The 19,493-nt window shown below is 42.4% G+C and overlaps 1 protein-coding gene across 1 annotated transcript; it reads left to right on the top strand.

Annotated features, from left to right (window-relative positions):
- Positions 1–16,227: 16,227 nt before the first annotated feature.
- Positions 16,228–19,448, top strand: LOC139205930 (serine protease 23-like). Its single transcript, XM_070836222.1, has 2 exons — positions 16,228–16,542; positions 17,274–19,448. Exons 1-2 carry the CDS (start codon positions 16,517–16,519, stop codon positions 18,463–18,465), a joined length of 1,218 nt encoding a protein of 405 aa, XP_070692323.1. The 5' UTR covers positions 16,228–16,516; the 3' UTR covers positions 18,466–19,448.
- The last annotated feature ends 45 nt before the right edge of the window (positions 19,449–19,493 follow it).

Genomic DNA, 19,493 nt, shown 5'->3' with positions numbered 1-19,493 from the left:
AGAAACTACTGAGCTGTGAATGATGAGTTGGAAGATTATCATTCTGGGTGTCTAAGATGGTTAAACACACCTGTCATCATGGAGCTGTGATGTATAAATATGGTAATGGTTTTCGTTTTTAAGCATGTTGACCAGATGAGGATCCAAGTAGGATCGAAACGTTGTCAGTAATAAAATGTTTTGTGGCATCGAGCGAGTGTGCAGGCGTTACTTCTTTTTCACTGAGCCAAACTGCACTCAGTGAGTGAGACATTGCCCCATAATTGACACCACCTCAAACAGAGAGACCAAGTCCCTTCCTTCTGTTGGACCACCATGGGACCTTAGAGTGGAAAATATATGTACAGTAGTCAACGTCTTACTGTGATCCTGTTTGAATTGTGCCATTAATAACATGTATGATGTTGGTCAATTTGTATGATAATGTCGCAAGTCAAGAAAGTGTCAGGTTGTTGTAAAACTACTGTATTTAAGAGTTGGAAAATACATACATAAAGAGAATACAAGTCTCTCTAATTATGTATTTTCCAACTTGGATAAGTGGCGTGAAGCTACCCAGCTTTGTTCAAGCTACGATGTCTATGTTTCATATCAGGATGTAGTCACAGGAGCAGGTATAGGGGTCTGCTCGTTGTTTGACTTCCCGGCTAATAAAAGGGCCAGGAGTGATTGGATAAAACACATTAGGTATGATAACATTAGGCAAATTTGCTCATGGAAAAAAAATATCTCTTGCTGTTGACCACTGTACATATTTGTTCTAAAATAAAGTCCCACGGGGTCCAAGAGAAGGGGCAGGACTTCACCTCTCTACACTCACCAGTCTCTGTGGGCCCCTGCCTCAAGTGTTTGGATATGTTTGTGTATGACCCTCCCATGTCCTGCAAGGCACTGTGGTGTGTTCTATGAGTGATCTAACAAGCCCTTGCTGATCTCAAGTGTTGTTCCAGTACTCTGTCGATTCAGGTGGACTTGACCCTTGAAGAACTGAGGGGAGTTTCATTTCAAGTTCAAGTCTCCCCATAAACTGTTAACAAGCCCCTAACAAGTAGTTGAAATGTAACAAGAGTTCTTTCCGCTCTTTCACTGATCCTATTTCCAGTAAACATTACTTGCTCTCTGGAAGGTTTCTCGGACTTGAGGGTTGAATTAAATTCTGGGGATTTAAGTCTTGGAATCAAGATTTTGTGACTTTACTACAATATTAGTTGTGTGTGAACTCATAGTTGTCTTTGATTATGCTCACTGAGGTGATGTCGTCTAAATTGAGTCATTGGAGCGCATTAGAGGGGTGGGGGGGGCACTGCCTCATATTGCATCAATGCTCCCCTGTGAGAAGCAACGACAACTTATTTAGCACTATTTGTCAAGCGCATTGATGACTGAAGACCGGTGGACGGGGGTTACACGAGGCTGAGCAAATTTGCTCTGCAACAGCACAAAAGTGTATTGGGTTCAAATGTTCAAACTAATTTCCTCTGGAGATAATCACTGAAATGTGTGAAATTAAGAAAACTTGTCAGAATCTCTTTCTCTCCTCCCTAAGACTTTCTTGTGTGTGTGTGTTTCCAGGTTCCCAAGCAAGTAGATCTAATATCCATCCACTTTTACTGGCAGGCGGATTGTGGTTGGCTTTTTGACATTTAATGTCCGAGCTTCATTTCACATCCAGATGTTCCCACCCTGCCTACGCGCCATCCCGCAATGACCAGAGCACAATCCCCATAAAGCAAACACAGTGAGAGAGGGTGGGCTGTGTCATTGAATGACAACCAGCACATGATCAGTTGTTTGTACTCTAATGGAGAAACAAATGGACATTGACACTGTGTTATGTGTGAAATATGGTTAGAATTAAAATGACATGAGCAGTAGAGGTCCGTGCAGTTCAAATACTACTACCCTGAATACTGTGTCATGCTCTGGGCTAATATCAAGGACAAATGTTAAGATATTTTAAAGCTGCACGAGTCAACATGTTTATAAACGACTAATTGTAATGTGAAAGGTGCTGCTCACAGAGAATTACTGTGCAATTCCCTCAGCATTATGTTATAATGTCTTATTCTTTTGGTTTTATGGTTATGCTTTTGCCAACCTTGATTTCATTATGCAGCATTATTTCCTGTATGTAGCTATCAAGCTCATAGCTGTGACCCCTTTCACATAGTTTCCATTTAAAATGAGTTGTCTGGGAACACTAAAAAGTCAGCTGGAGACCAATTCATGGAGTTAATGTTCGCTGAATTAGTTACCCGGTTACAGCTGAGAAAGTCTGCCAGCGACGATCAGAATTGATGATGATTTGGGACAAAAATTGCATTTATCTTCAAAAGCAAGATCTGTTATTGATCAGAGTCATTCTCAGCACATCTAAGAACTAAAAGCTATTTCCTGTGATGAAACCAGTGCAAACCAGAGCCCAGAAACAACCACGCCTGCTCCCTCAAGCCCTTAACAGCTTGCCTTACATGTGAACACACGAGTGCACACACACACGCATGCACACACACATGTGAACACACAGTTTCCCCCTGTCTTACACAAACAGTACACACATAACCACAGGGCACACAAGCTGCATGTCAAAAATGTCATTTCCTGATGAAAATATTCTTTTGCTGTTCTACTGAAGCCTCCTCCTTTCCTGTTCCCCTTGCGATCATAAGGTACATCCTCATGGTTCACACACCAACAACCTCAACGCATATACACACACACATACACACAGAGGAATGATTTGTGCTGTCGCCTGGAGGCAGCAGCAGTTTTTTTTTGTTGGACTTGAATAAAACTTCTCAGAGTCTTGCCTTTTGAGCTCCCTTCTCCTCATCCCCCCTCCTCCCATCCCCTATAATCTCCATCTCTTCCAATTATATCCACATTTTGGTTTTTCTCTGTCCAGCTAGTAAAAGATCAGCCTGTCCACTTTTTGACTATGATTTATTTTTTTCTAAATGCTACTTTTCTACACACTTATCCCACCATACTTTTATTCCCATCCGCAGTGTATTGTCTGAGGTTCCTGTCCACCTTAATACAACACATATGTCTGTTCAGTTATAAGCTTAAAGACACAGCTGCAGCAGGGAGCCCATCTTGGCAGTGAGACAGGGAGGTCAGCGCAGATGTGCCAAAGTGTGCACAAAGTTTTTTGCAGTACGATGCTCTTAAATTTTTCACCACAGTAAAATGTGCCATCAGGAATTATTTTGCAAGCTGAAAGCCGCTTCACAGCACACTTACCAAAATGTTTATATTTTATGGATTTACTGTTGGAGTTCACTCTCACTGCACTCATCTGTATTGTTTTTGCCCATAGGTTTGTAAAGAAAGAAATAAGAGAGCTTATGGAGAAGTTCAATTAAATGTCTGATCTAAGAAAGTTATGGACATTGTTAGATAAAATCCTCCCAAGAAAGTTGAAGGGAGGTGGGGTTCAGGCACTATTTGATAAGTTATGATTTACTATGACCTCGTAACATTAAGCGGAAGATAAATTTGCTCTAAAGATTCTCAAACAAAAGTCTGAGATTCTTTGGTAGAGTGATGTTTTACATTTCATTTTCAACTGCTAAAAGGAGGAGGTGGATTTTGCATTTCAAAGTCTTCAAACTCTGAACTAAAATGTATCTCATTTGTCTTTGTCTATGTGCATCTACTGTACATGCTATATTTGTGTGTTGCTCAGATTGCAGCCCTCTCTCATGCCTGTTTATGGTCAAACTATGCGAGCAGGGTCTCTCAGAGCACAGCCAGTGGGTTTGGGAAGGACGGCATAATTGAGTGATAAAGGGAAAGACACAAAATATAACTTGCCTATGCAGTGTAGATGTTGTAAAATATATAAACTCCCACTGTTACTAATTCATTTCACACTTATTTGTACTTTGGTACTCGCAATAATTTATCATAGTACTTTCTGCCAACCTGCACGCTAACATGTTATATATATAATGATGCAGACATAGAAAGGTTGGAGGTGGTTTTAAATAGTATATATATAAGTTTAGTCCTGTCATTCCAAACCTCGGGGTCAGGCCCAGTACAGAGGCTCACCACATACATCTGAGGGGTTGTAATTAAGTAAAAACAAGGTTTACTTGTTGGACTTTTTGTAGTCTTTGCTTTTTTTGTAAAATATTGGATGATTTTGCCCCTTTGTGACTCAAACAGTTATCTAATTGAAACAGTGTGAGAGGTTTAGAGGGGAAAGTACTCTTTACTGGAAATGCTAACGACTCACAGACACCTGAGATGCCTCAAGAGGCCCCAATCACACACAGATTATTTCTAAGGGGCCACAACGCCAAGTTAAATCTTTAACAATTCAAATATATTGCACTTAATGTGCTTATCAGTTTTTCGATGTGACTTTAATCTGAAAATGAACTAAGCTGTCTAATAAATGTAGTGGCGTAAAAGCTGACCCACACAATGTTGAAGTGATGCTGTGCTACAGAGGAGCATGACTGATGTAATCACACTTTAAATCTACTCGTGACGTTACTGCATCACTTCCCTAAGTGATGTTGCTGCCAAACACTGCATGGCAGCCATTAAAGAAGGCCTGCCTTTTGAATACGCTGACATAACAAGCCTGTAAGAAAAATTGGTCAAATAGTGGCAATAAGGTTCACAAGCAAAGCATAGAAAGCTCTTGGACACGCACGCATGCACACGCACACACGTCACAGCATCACTAAATTGCATGCAGGCCAGTCTTTGTGTCATCACTTGGTAATCAAGCTACAGTTCATGCTCTCAGATCCCTCTGCACTTGTTCTGTGTCCTTTAATAACAGAGACAGAGGGTGTCTCCTGATATTATGAGGGAACAGGGTCCAATGAACTGCAGTTTCAGGTCGAGTCTCACGGCAGCAAGTGGAGATATAAATATTTTTTATGCAGCAGTTTGGCAGATAAGACAGGGAGGAGCCCCTGGAGATTTCAGTATGATCCAGCTGCAAGCAGATCATGGTCAAGGTATGGCAGCAGCAATACTGACTGATTACATTGCTGCTCCTGCCTGAACACAAACACCATATTCAATGTCAGTGCGTGTTCGTGAGCGTGTCTGTTTGAATAGGATTCAGCACAATACCTTCATTCCAAGCCTTAATTGCCTGCTGCTAATGAGCTGAGTCTTGATGGATGTGAACAGCTGGGAATGAAGGGAAAATAAAGACAGATGGAAACAATGTTGATAATCTGCCAAAACCAAGAAGCAAGGCCACGGTATGTCTGTGCGTGTGTATGTGTGTGTGTGTGTGTGTGTGTGTGTGTGTGTGTGTGTGCGTGCGCGTGTGCATGCATACCTATACTTCCAAGGACCTATATTCTCGTCATTCCTCACAGCTTTAAACATTTAATTTGAGGTTCAGTTATTAAATTGGTTGTGTTTGATTAAAGCCGCACTAATCCCTGATGTTATGCTTGGAGCACATGTGGATGTGACAGCTGTCACTCATAGTCATGAACCCACAGAGAACAATCACCTGACTCGACAGATCCCTTCAGCTTTCCAAAGCGTCTTTCAGCTCAGTGTTTATATTTTATGGTTTCCCTGTTTTAGTTGATTCTCATGTTCTAATCAGTGTTAATTGCTCTAATCAGTGTTAATCTAATCAGAAATTGTTGGATTTAAATCCCCAAAAGAAAGTCAAAGCGAGGGGGGTTTCCGAACCTATTTTGAAGTTATAATATACTATGTCCTCACAACTAGTTAGCAAAAAACAGGGCTAAAGGCCCAATGGGAACAGCCCTATAATATCATAGCAATATTAAAGGCATACTACAGGCAGCAGTGTGTTCCTCTCGCTCTACATATTGCTACTTGTCACTCTGATCATGAAGGTGGCATTACTTTAAAGAGTAAATACGCTACTGTATTGCATAGAGTTGGGAAGTCTGAGTAAACAGTTTGGAGAACTAGATCCAAGCTGAAACCGACAAAAGGGCGGGACTGGCAGAAAAAGGCGCAATTACAAATATGTCTGCTACTTCAGCACCACGGAGAGCACCATGATTTCATTGATTGCTATTTAATTAACCTAAACAGATACAACATTTGGGTCCAAACAATAGCCAAAAAATATATGTATTACATAAAATAAACCCACTTAGTAAATATATAAAAAGGAATCGCAATTAACGCCACAAGATCCCAACAATCAGTCTATAGTAACTTGCTGGTGCTCCAGTAGTGCAAGACCAGTGTGTAACATAACTAAACAAAGCCAAATAATTATGGAAAGCCCAACCGATCAAATACACATGATTTTCGTTAGACATGCGTAAACATGTAGATTTTTTTTATTACCTGCTGACAACACATTGACAATGTGTCAATGTGACAATCAACATGTGCTCAAGACGCTGACAATGTCGTGATAACGTGTTGTCAACGTGTTGGCAGCAGATGAAAAATTAACACACTCTTAATTGAGTGTATTTGAACTGTTGGGTTTTCCATAAAAAACAGCTCACATCGCTTTGCCGGCAGCGCACTCAGATTTGACTGTACTTGTTGCGCCTCTCTATTGAAAACAGTGAATTTGTACTGCAGCTCAGGTCCAAGATCAGCACGTAACATAACATAATTACTCACTGACCTGAAGCCGAGCCAAATTGGCTGCGGGCCATTTCCTGCCGCAGCCCCTGATTCAGACTGCATATATTCAATATTACAACACTTCAACTGTAGCTTGATAGATTATAGTAAAAGACCTACGTGAACAGCAGTCAGCCCTCTGAGAAACATTTCAGGCACAGATTGTTGGAAATATTGGATTACATCTGTATTCTGCTGAGGCATACTGTAATATGCGCATCCATCTTAGTGAGAAACTAAGAAATTCACCAAAATGCAGCTTTTTTAAGCGTATTCATTTGCCAGAGGGGAACTCCTCATTTCCACTGAACTTAGTCAGAAAGTCTCATTTTCAAGAACTTGAAACAGGATAAGAAAGGTCCACTGAGCAAAATGACACTCTCTCAAATAACCGGAGTTTAAGTATGTTTTTTCTACTTTATTAAAAAAAAGTTTCGACACATTTTGGTATGTGGAGATATTCTAAAAGTATCACATACAATAGGAACTACACAGAGCCAAAAGTGGAAACATAGAAATGTCCCAGTGGTGCTGTGAGCACCAGCAGAATAACACTGGAAAACTCCTATTGTCAGAATGACGCAGAGGTCTCCCTCCTGCTGTGAACACACTCCTTCCCACACGGAAGCTCTCATTAACCCGAAATGCTCTACCCTTCCTTCTGGTCAGCGATTGTGCCCTGGTTATGGGGTTACTATGGCAACAGTTGTTTTGTGGGAGCAAGGTCAGGACTGGTGTGGACACAGAAGCAGACTGCACAGCAATAAGTCCTGTGTTGTGTTTGTTTGTTGCTCGCCGTGTCATCTCATGCAAGCATCACGCAGGAAACCTTCGGTGGGACAACAGCTACACTGATGAATCACACAGATAGTTTCCGTGAACAAACATGTCGTGTCCCTGCAGCCGCGTAGATCAGCCCTGTGTATAGCATGTCTCATGTCCAGCACATGTTCGCGTACAGAAGGCTCCAGTCTAATGTTTGTCTCAAATTTGATCTCTCTACCTCCATTAAACTGCGATATTGCAACATTAAGCTCCACGCAGCTTCCTTCCTGCCAAACACCAGCTGAGTTAATTGCATTAAAAACTGTGAAAGTGTCTGTGATCGTGCTCTGACTCATGAGACGAATATCCCAACCCTTCCATCAGCGCTGCATCGCTTCTGCCAATTCTCACACGAAATCAAAACAACATTATCTTTGGGAGGACTGTTCACAGCTTACTTCTAAAACAACTTCGACTGCCAGCCGCCTGTTGGACGCTCGAAGTGTTTCTGAACGCTGCCTGAGTTTTGCTTTCCACTGGAGTGTATCATTGCTGACTTTGTTTTGCAGACTGCTGTTTTTGCGGTAGAGCACAGCGTAGGCGACACACTCCCGTTTCCCCTCATGAACGCAGCTGAATGTAGAACATGAACGATAAAGCAACACACACATAAGAAAAAGCCAGGGACATCAAAAGTTCAGAAATAAAACGCCATCGCTGCCTGGTCCATTTGAGAAGAGGCAGCAGCTGAGCAGATCGCAGCGCCACGATCTGGAAGTGAGTCACAGGTCCCAAATCCTGACCCCCATCATTTACATCCTCCACACCTCACAAAGACATGCACACAAAGACACACACACAGAACTCCCCTGCGGTAGAGTGGATAATTGGTTCAAGGCCAGAGAAACAGAGACCATTTCATCAGCAAATGGGGGGGAATTGTGGTCTGCTGGGTGCTTATTATGGTCAGAAGTGATCTTACTGGTATGCCAATAGACTCCATGTTCAAGCTTGTGTCGTGTGGTCAGACCGCCTCTGCCGGGATGGAAGAGTTTAACCTTTAGACCTCTGATGCTGTGATATCATCAGAAATTCAGAGTGGTGGATGCAGAGAGAAAGAGATAACGCTCGCTGCTATCGGAGGTGGAAGCATAACAGGAAAACATTCATCGTGCTGGATAATGTTTTGGGTTAACTGAGTCACGCAGATCGCTTCAATGAGACCGATATGCACTGTTCTTGCAGCTCATCTCTCTCTTCTCTTTTATTTGTGAGAACCCCTCATTGACATAATGCACTGCCCAGCCCTTTATCCTAACCGTAAGCAGAAAAACTAACTGACTTCAACACTTACCCTAATCCTAATCTAAACCTAAACCTTACTCTTACCTTAACTTTAAAACTAAGTCCTAACCTTGCCACAATGTCCTCTCTTCCCACAAATGTCCTCATTCTGTTAGCTAAATGACCTTGAATTGCAGTTGGCCAAGATATTATCTCAAGATGTGATTCTACTGTGAGAAATTAGTCTCTCAATCACACATAACTGAGTCAGACTCAAAGATGAATATCTTTTGCTCTGAGAATGAGACAATCCCTGGACGACAGCCCTGAAAAATCCTTTGTAAAGACCCACAGGGTTTAAAAATGGATTTGATTCACAGGAATTCCTGCTATCTGGGGTCTCTCTGTGGCTGACAGACTGTCACTTTCCTCAGTGTGTGGTTGCTCTCTCAGGGATGGGTGGATGCACATGCAGATAGGGTACTTGTCTGAGTCACAGCGTCCTTTGGCAGGCTGCACAGTTGGATTATAAAAGCATGTTGTTGGTATTCTATGAAACTTCATGTTAGCAGAATGATAATAAATAAAACATGCTTTCGACTAGATTTACTGTTGTGTTTTGTTGTGAAGCACATTATCTAACAAAGATGCATCAAATGTGAAACTGCAGTGCATTGGGGGTGAAATACACCTCTGGAGTGACCACCAAGCACCACCAATAACTAAAAGCTTTCTCTTAGGCCAGAACACGTGCTGTAAATGCTGTATATTTTGTATACTTTTTCCGCATTTATCAGAACCCCTGGGAGCAGTTGCCAGCCAACCCACAAAGATTCAAGGAAGTTAGAAATAATCGAGCACAAATAGCCATAAAACTTTGAAGTATTGATTTCACAGAGTTCTGTTTTTGTTCAGATTAAACACACGAGATATAAGATTTTCATTAGTGAGCTTTAGAGGCGCTGGTAGGTGGATTCTGTTACTTTTGGACGGAGCACGACTAGCTGTTTGCCAGTATTTCCAGTCATTGTGCTAAGCAAAGCTTAACTAAGCTAAGCTAAGCTAACACACTGCTGAGGTAGAGTTATAGTGAATGGACCTGGAATAGAATCAATCTGCTCATCTAATGCTCCTGTTAATGTATGTTAGGAGTGTTAGGGAGGGTTCTCACACACACACACACACACACACACACACAGGTCCCGATTGTATGGTATCAAAATCTTATAATACATAATATATATATGTTATATATATACATACATATAAGTGATAAAAATAAAACCCATGAAGGCCTCCACATTGTCAGTGCGTCACTGATTACACAGAGAAATAGATGACATCTGTGCCCGTAGTTGACCTGCTGTATCGACAGTAAACTGGACTTTTCCGTTTTAAAATCAGCTGCCTCTCTGATTCAGTGTCATCCTTTAACACTGAGCCTCTCCTCCCTCTGATTACACCATTTATCATTTAGTTGGAAACAAGTTTTCTAATTCTATTGAACACCCTGTTGTCCAATAAAACATGACTCGTACGAAGCATCACAAACATATCTCACACTTAGTCAAACGCAAATAATATTTAAAGCCAGGTTTTGCTCCAGTCACATAATTTCGCAACATCACACAGAGTGTGTCTCAACTTTCCAGGCACACATCAGCAATGGTTCACAACCCAGCCAAAGCTGTGAGAGAAGATGAGGAGTAACGCCAAAAAAAAAAAAACCTCAGCTAAGAAGGAAAACCAAAGAAATCAAAGAAAGAGAGACAAACTAAGAAAAAGAACAAATATTTTGAACAGTAGAGCAGCTCCTTCTCATCATTCCTTCGGCTCATGAGTCCATTTGAAATAAACTGCACCCATGACCAGCATTCCTATTACCGAAGGATAAATACCACAGAACGCTTGTATAATGAACGAGTCAGTGTTTTGATTAAATTACTGTTTGATCTGATTACATACACTGGTCTTCTGAATGACAAATGGCTTCAGTTCAAATAATCTTATAATTTCAAATTGTAAACCAAAAATTCTTGAAAAAAGAAAACCTAAATGTTTAGCCATATCTATATTTTCCCTCTAAGGATGTGAGTCATTTTCCAATGAGCTCAGTATCACATCCCTTGTCAAGCGAAGCGGTTACCCTCGTGATGGTGCACAACTCATCTCCTGTGGGCAATGGGTTAAAACAGCATCATCAAAAATATTTATATATATATGAGAGGACATGAGGTGTATGAGAGGACACTGTGGGACAGAGAGAGGAATATTATGGAACTGTCCTGTTAACAAACCACAAACCACACGGTGTGTCACAGTATTATTCCCCTTTTTTTCTTGCTTCCTCTTTTAAAATTGCATGACACGTGCATGACTTCACGAGCAAATGAGAATACGAAAGAAAACCACCTCTGACAACGAAAAAAATCCATCACGGGTTGGGTCTGTCACCACACCCTACAACGATGCCACTGTGAAAAGTTTCCACAGAAAAGTTGGTTCAGTTGGTTTTAAGCTGCTCTTTGAAGAGTACGTTTAACAGCAGTGACAGACAGGTGGACTCCAGGACCCCAGGACCACACTTCTGACTACTGCCAACCCCACCTGCTGGGTGCGGTCAGAGGCAACACAGAGGTAACACACCCTGTAAAGAGTGACTCCAATCTCAAATCCGGCTAGAACGCTCACTCCCAGCATATCTAAAAAAGGCAACAGAGGAGTGAGGGGGACGTGACTGTGGGAGGCAAGGAAGGCAATGTAGGGCTTGCAGTCAGAGCTAACCAGCCATGAGAAGCCTCTGTCAGACTGTGTGTTTCTCCACTGACTCCATTAACAGTCACTAAAAAACAACGGTGAAGCTGCCTTTGGCTCCGATCAGACACACACAGCAATGACTTTTGTTGTTGGAACCTGCAATTCAAAAAAAAAGAGCAGCTTGTTGTGTCCTCATTCAGAAGGACATAAATTACCACAGAGTCAGCGCTGCTATTAGCAAGCTTATATATATATATATATTATATATTGTTAGCATGATTATGATCTAGCTCGGATTAGCGATCACCAAACGGACAACATCACTATAGCACGTTATGTGCTATCTCTTAACTCATTGGATAATGGATAATGGATAATGGGAAAAAAAGTATATGACATACGGTGCCTTTTTTTTTCCCCAACTAGAGGAGCTCTTGTGATCGGTGCCCTCAGCTTCAAATCTACTGCCTTCAAATCAAAATTTTAGACCTACCTGCTTACCATCACTTGCAATTCATCCTCTTTTAAATCAATTTTTTTTAGTTTTATTGTATTTATTCTGTGTGCTTTTGATTATTTTAATGGTTTTTATTCTACATCCTTTTGCTTGCTATTGTTTCTATTGTCTGTTTCTTGAGCATGTGCCTGTGTACTCTATAAAGCATTTTGGGTGTGAAATGTGCTACACAAATACATTTTCCATGCTTTGGCTTGCCTAGAAGCACATTTATGGTCCTTTGAGAGAGTTACTGCTTAGCTAGGGCTAACAGCTCTACAAGACAGGCTCTCTGCTGTGTGTTTCTTTGGAGGAGAGCCAGTACCGTAGTCGTAGTCATGTTGTTTATGGCGGTTAATGTTACTGTTCATTGGCCCTAAATATCTTGCTAAGCTCTGAATACAGCAAAGTTATCAGCAAGCCCATGTTCTGTGTTTACAGCCCACGAAGAGGAAGAAATCTCACGCACTTATGAGCCTCGCCGCCTCTCTGCCGGTACTTATCAGGCCTGAGGGATCCATGGTGCCTTTTGGGAGAAAGGTGGAATGTGAACATTAACAACTAACCTCTTCACAAAAAGGTAATCTACATGGTTGATTGTACAATTGCACAATGTTGACATGACCATGATTTTAAGTTTACATAGGCTGCAAATGATTTAGAAATATGAAATTTCTCAACTGCTGTTATTGTGTATTCTTGGTAACAGGAATTCACCAAATGATATATAGCTACACATGCAGGGAGGAGGAAAGTAAACACTCCAAACAGTAACCTTGAACACTTGAATGCACTGAGCATCAAGAGTGGAAATTTCCCTAAACACAGCTGAGCGAGACTGTGTTTACCAGCCTTTACATGAAGCATTAAAAGTTATACATATCAAATGTGCTTGCCAGCAGCTATAACGTCTTCCTTTCGGCTTTGCCTTGAGCTTTAAACTCGGCTTCAGTTCCCCCCAAGATTTCACAGTGAATAACTTCTCAAAAAGACCTCTGTGGATATCTTGTTGTGCCAAACAGCTGTTTCATGGCCTCTGGGGAGGAGCAAGAGGAGGGGTCCAGGAATGGAGAGATGATTCAAACAAGAGGCTGAGAGAACACAAAGAAGGAACAGAGCAGACAGACAGACAGCCAGAGACAGACAGAAGGACGTAAAGAGAGAGGATTCAAACATGTGAGGCCGTCCACACTTGCTTGATTGTGTCAGTGGCCAGAAGCGAGAGAGGAGGAGAGTGGGAGGAATAAAACAATTAACATGAACAGTACTCCGGGGAATGTGGGTTTCCTTGACAACAGTGGGCATAGCCAAACAAATGGGCCCTTTCATAACAATTCAAAACAAACAGAAACGTCTCCCTTAGTAGCACCCAGGCATTGGTAAAAAAAAAAAAAAAAGGGCATCCCTTCCTGTTGTCCTAGAGAAGTAATGAAAACAATCATCAATCATTTTCCCCCCCAGATCCTTCTTTTACTGTCATTTTAGCTTCTGCACTCCATATTTCAAGTGGTTTTGCACAGATAAACTAATTACCATCAAACAGTACATTCAAGCAGCGAGTGTTTGAATGGTAAGAAAACATGGACGCAGAGTTTGGTTATGAAACCTCAGGTAAGTTCATGGGAAAATGGCAGAGATCAGCAGCGGTTGGCGGAGCCGATCAGAGTTTGGGGGATGAGAGGAAGATGAGACGCTGGCAGACCCTCCTGCTCCAGATACCAGTCCAGAGAGAGAGGTGTGTGTGTGTGTGTGTGTGTGTGAATTGTAAATTTGTGTTGTGGGATGGGTGGGGTTTTGAGTAATTCAGAGCAGTGTGTGATGAGCCAGCAGGTCCACCCTGTGTCCTGGCAAAGGTGCTCCTCTATAATCATTTGCAGGAGACCTTGAACAGAATTTGAATATTTCTAAAGCAAAAGCTCGAAATTTTATTTGCTTTTCTAACTGAGAGTTAGATGAGAAGATTGATACCACTCTCTTGTCTGTGCATTATATATATATATATATATATATATATATATAACAGCTGGTTAACTTTTCTCAGCACAAAGACTGGAAACAAGGGGGAACAGGTCTGGTGCCAGGTGAAACAAAATCCACTTGCAGTACCAACATCTAAAGCTCACCACTACCTAATACTTAATAGTAATATAGTAATAATACAAAAATAAAACAATGTACAGTTTTACAGGGGGGGGGTTCACAATGACCATTTAGTTTATCAATAACATGTTAATTGGTTAACTTAAGGGTTGCTGGTAGGTGGATTTTGTTGCCTTTGGACAGAACTACACTAATTATCTAATTCTCCACAAGAGAGCCAATAAACATATTTCCCAAAATGTCTAACTTAATTTAATTTTGCAGTAAAAAATGTAAAAAAAAAACTGCAGCAGCATGTGCTTCACAAGAATGCAGGGATAATTGCTGGCGCTCACAAACGAACTGCTGCACGACAGAGAGAGAGAGAGAGAGATGGGCAGAGGTTCAGCAGTGTCCCCACGCACTTCCCTCACCCCTCTTGTTCTTTCTTCCTCTCTCCCCATCTCTCTGGTGGCAGTTGAGCCTAATGAAATCATTACATGGCATAATTTCTACCAACAGCTTGCAAATGTTCAGCATGGGTGGGTCAAGCGGAATCCAAACTTCTAATACTGGCGTCAGAACCAGTTTCTGCCCACTGAACCAATTCCTCACAAGACTCACAACAACAGTGAGGTCCTTTTTCAATGTAAAAGTCATATTCGAGACAGAATAATCACAGCAGCATGGTGTGAACTGAGGTTATTGTGATGAAATTAACAGCTTCGTCCCAAGTGAGCCCTTTTTGTGATTAATGCCAAGAGGGTGATGAACCCTGTGAATCAACAGTGTGAAAGTTTGTTTGGACAAAGCAATGATGTATGTGAGCTACATAATTCTTTAATGAGTAGTCTGATGGCATTTGTGGATAAATGGCACAAAGAGAGAGAAGTGGACAGAGGAGGAAGAGGAGGAGGAGGAGGGGGGGGGGGGATCTGGCCGCATTGCCCATTCTAAAGAACAAATGTGAGTCAGTGTTTGAGTGACGAGTAGGTCACAGTATGTGCAACATCTCAATTTTTCTCTCAACCGCAAAACACATATACAAACAGCTACAAACCCAACAAGTCCTCTTTCCATCATCATCATCATCATCTCTGCACTCCCACATTTCCTCTCTATGACCTCAGTCTTGGACTGGCAGCATGCGTCTTGGTCCAGCTGTTTTGGTCTGTTGATAACAAAATATCAAATGGCTGTAAACACTGAGCAGCGTCTTAGAGTTTGGAGGTTTTTTTTTTTTTAATACTACACAACTCCCCATAATATACAGCAAGACAACTGTCCAAAAAATCATGATGAAGCCACTGCATATCTGTACAGAATACCAAGCATAACTTACGTACCTATGCGTTTATTATTGGTGCCACTTCCTAATAAATTTATAAAAGGGTTTGTAAGCTGATGAAATGCTAATGTAATTACAATAAATGTAGTTGTAATGGTTGATAAACTAGTAATTTATTCTCTATAGAGCAGTTCTAAATCATTCAGAGGTGGATTTTGGGTTGCCACGTTGTGAAAAATCCACGTGGGAGGTGTTAGTCATCGAACAGGATGTTTGTTTTAATGGCTCTTTCATTCATCAGGAAGACCCTTGAATGCACCATTTACCTCCTGGAAGCTCCCACAATGAATCTGCAACAATCTATTCTATTCATTCACAGCTCACTTCCATGTATAACTGCAGAACAGACAGCCTAAAAAATATGAAAGTGTTTATTACCAACAATTATTACTATGCTACCATCAAACAGAGTGGAGGAAGACCAGCCAGGGGGATTTTTCACAATTAATGGCTGATGTATAAATCAATAGTACAATAATTATCAACCATTAGTAAAGCAGTTAATTACAAAGCCTTTATGATGGGTGCCCTATCTGAAAAAATCCTGCCAGATAAAAAAAATAAATAAAAAGATTAGCTGACTCCCTTATTTCAGATGTAACTATTTGCAGGTTTTCTTTGTTGCATACATCAGATTGGCGTTTAATTATTGTTCAGACCAAACAAGCATCTTGGTGTCTGTGAACATGCATGTTCGCCATTTGCTGAAATTCGACACATTCTTAATTGATTAAAAGGGATTAAACGAAAAAAAAACAAACAACAACAAGAGATAATCGTTGATTAACTGATTAACCGAAGGGAAACCAGACGGTGAACAGCAGTTTAGTTGATAACCAGCAGCAGTGATGTGATGCGTCACATGACCGTGCTGGGCTCGGATCTACTCACTCAGTACATCCTCCCCTGCAGATGTGAGACACTGTGAGCTCGGAGACGCACATGAGACCGCACCATGGTCCAACTCCTGGCCAACTTTCGGACGACTCCAGACTGTCACGGATTAAATAAAATCGGCAGTTCCTGAGAAAGGAGCCGGGAGGTTTTTTTTTTTTTTTTTCTTTGCGCAGAACCAGTGTTCACCAGTTCAACTCCCATCGCGGGCTGTGCCTGTTCTGGTTTGAGGGGTTTCCCCCTCAGTGTTCAGCCACCAGCTCACCTGCAGAAGCCAAACCATGCGCTCCCGGGCTGCGCCCCCCCGGTAAGTCACCTCTATGTCTGGTTTGTCTGTACGCAGCGGAGGGATTTACTGATTGAAGTCAAGAGGAGTCATCAAGCAGGGCAAAACTTGCACTGGACGCAGTTTTGAAATTAAGAAACAATGCACTGCTTACATTTTATGATTTTTAGTTGGAGTCCAAATGTGGCCTCTCACTTACTTGCACTTACTTACACTGTTATGAGTTGCAAGATGCAGAGAAGTCATTCTCGTCACTAGTGAAAGTGTGTTCTATTGTAGTTCCACATGTCAGAAGAGGAATCAAGAGAGGGAGGTGTGTTCTAGATACAAAACTATGGCTTGGATCACCTCTAACCCATATATAAGAAAATGGCGATGTTTTACAGTCACTCTTGCAGGCTTAAGGCCAATCCCTCAGGCCACTTCAGGAATTTTCCATCAGAGCCTAGTAAGGCCTGATCCTTGCCCTGTCTGTCATATTTTGCAGCATTAAAAGCAGTGGAAGTTCACGGCGGCCAGCCAAACATTCTTCAAGTCGACATGCTCTCCCTCAACTCCCATGCTTGTAATTTTGAATCCACGATGCTGGCTTTAGGAATGAGAACGTTTGTCGTTCAGACAGTCAGAGGGGGCCTCACATCCGGTCACGTTTGACGGAGCCACTTAAGGTCTAGAGAAATGTTGGGTCTGACAGTGAATGGTTGGACTACGTGTCTTTAGTGCCGGATTTCACCTTATCTGTCCATCCACAGGTTTACCTCCATCCTATTTCTCCTCTTCCTTCCCCTGGTTTCTTCTTCCACCTCCTCCTCCTCCTCCTCCACCCGCCCCCAGTGGATTCTCCAGCGTGTCCCTGTGGTCCTCCCACAGCAGACTGAGGCTCGACCAGCCCCTCTCTTCCTGTCTCCGGCCCGTTTGGATGTCAGCTCCCCCTGTGACCCAGAATGCCACAAGAGAGCCCCTCATCCGAGCTACTGGGACCTGCGGCGCTTCCTGTCCTATGAGACACTCCACTCTAGTGGTCAACTTACCGAGACCGCCATTGGGATCTACGGCTACAACCGCAGTGCTAACACGAGTCCGGCCCACTCCTCAGGGTCGCCTGAGCGGCCACGTGTCAGGACAAAGCGACAGATCTTCGGCCATGATGGACGTTTTAGCATCGCCGGGCAGGACTTCCTGCTTAAATATCCATTCTCAGTGGCTGTCAAACTGTCCACTGGGTGTTCTGGTACGTTGGTGGGGGACCGTCACGTTCTCACGGCTGCTCATTGTGTTCACGACGGTAAAAACTATGTGAAAGGAGCGCAGAAGCTTCGGGTCGGGTTCCTAAAGCCGAAGCAACGAGACACCCAGCCTTCTTCCCTTTACCTTTCCTCCAACTTCAGCAACCACGTTGAAGGTGGCCCTGCTCCTTACGCCCCACCAACCAACGACAAAATGAAGTTCCAGTGGATCAGAGCCAAGCGCACCCATGTTCCCAAAGGTTGGATTAAAGGGAATGCTAATGACATAGGGATGGACTATGACTACGCTTTGCTTGAACTCAAGAAACCCCACAAACGCCGCCACATGAAATTAGGAGTCAGCCCCCCGGCTCAGAGGCTGCCTGGTCGTCGAGTCCACTTCTCTGGATATGACAACGACCGCCCAGGCCAGCTGGTGTATCGGTTCTGTCGGGCCGGCGAGGAGACATCAGACCTGCTGTACCAGCACTGTGATGCTCAGCCAGGTGCCAGCGGGTCAGGTGTCTATGCCCGGATGTGGGATGGGCAGCGCCGACGCTGGGAGCGGAAGGTCATAGGTGTGTTTTCTGGGCATCAGTGGGTGGAGAGACTTGGGGCGTCTCAGGAATTTAACGTAGCTGTGAGAATCACGCCTCTCAAATATGCTCAGATCTGCTACTGGATAAAAGGAAATTTTGTGGACTGCCGAGAGGGTTGAGGAAAAGGTGGAGACTGAGGACGGCGCAGGGGTGTAGCTACGAAACCATAGGCCGCAAAATTCCACACATCTCACCACATTGCTTGTAGCACTGACGTCACATCAATACATCTACAATTTGTTTGTTGCCTCCATTCTCAGACGCCAGTACGGTTTATGTAAATGCAGACATGACAGACACAAATCCAGTAATGACACTAAAATATGTAAACAGGGCGCATTCATTTCATTATGCTTAGTTTGCATCTTCAATCATTTTTCTAAACAATTAAAAACTTACTTGCATTGATGTTAACTGGGGAAACATTTAGGTCATGCGGCTTTGCAGAACAGAAGCACGTTTTATCTGCTTCATAGAGCTGTTATCTGGGTAACAAAGTTATCTGGACGAGCCTCTGATCAGATTTGGAATGTGTAAAAAAGATGTTTGAGAACAGCAGGCTCTCCGATTACAAGGAGCAGGACTGAGAAAAGTCTCGTTTCACTATGCATTATAGCCTTTTTATTGTGCTAATACTAAAGATTGCACTGTTAAAACTCTTGAAGTTTTTCTACTGAAAATGGTGACTTTTGTTGTGGATGAATGTAAAGTCAGCGACCAAAGGTGCCAACGGTTTCTCTCCAAACTATCATGTATCAACTGTCAGTGGTTATTTACCGGCATGGTGTATGATGTCAGCTAAACTAAATGTTAAGGAGGAACATTCAAAATGTTTTATATCAAATGATTGCAGATGACTCTTTCCAAGGCTTCAGAGTACTTGTTATATGAAGACCATTTTGTTGAATGTTGTATTTTATTGCTTAGCTCCCTCTGGTGGTAGAGGTGAGACATTGCAGGTGTTGGCATGATGCCAGATTATCCTTGGCCTACAGTACATAAGCACTTTTTACTTTCTCCTCGTTTAACATTTGTGAAATTCGCGGTTCAGAAACTGAAGACTGTGGTAAATGTAATGAAATATATGCTTTGAAATAAGCAACAGTGTGTCATATTTTTTTGACGTTTGCTCTCTCTCATACACACG

Source organism: Pempheris klunzingeri, chromosome 1 (genome assembly GCF_042242105.1).
Source record: "Pempheris klunzingeri isolate RE-2024b chromosome 1, fPemKlu1.hap1, whole genome shotgun sequence".
Classification (NCBI taxonomy): Eukaryota; Metazoa; Chordata; class Actinopteri; order Acropomatiformes; family Pempheridae; genus Pempheris; species Pempheris klunzingeri.
Note: the sequence above shows the minus strand (reverse complement) of the source record. Positions and strands in the feature narration are given on the sequence as shown.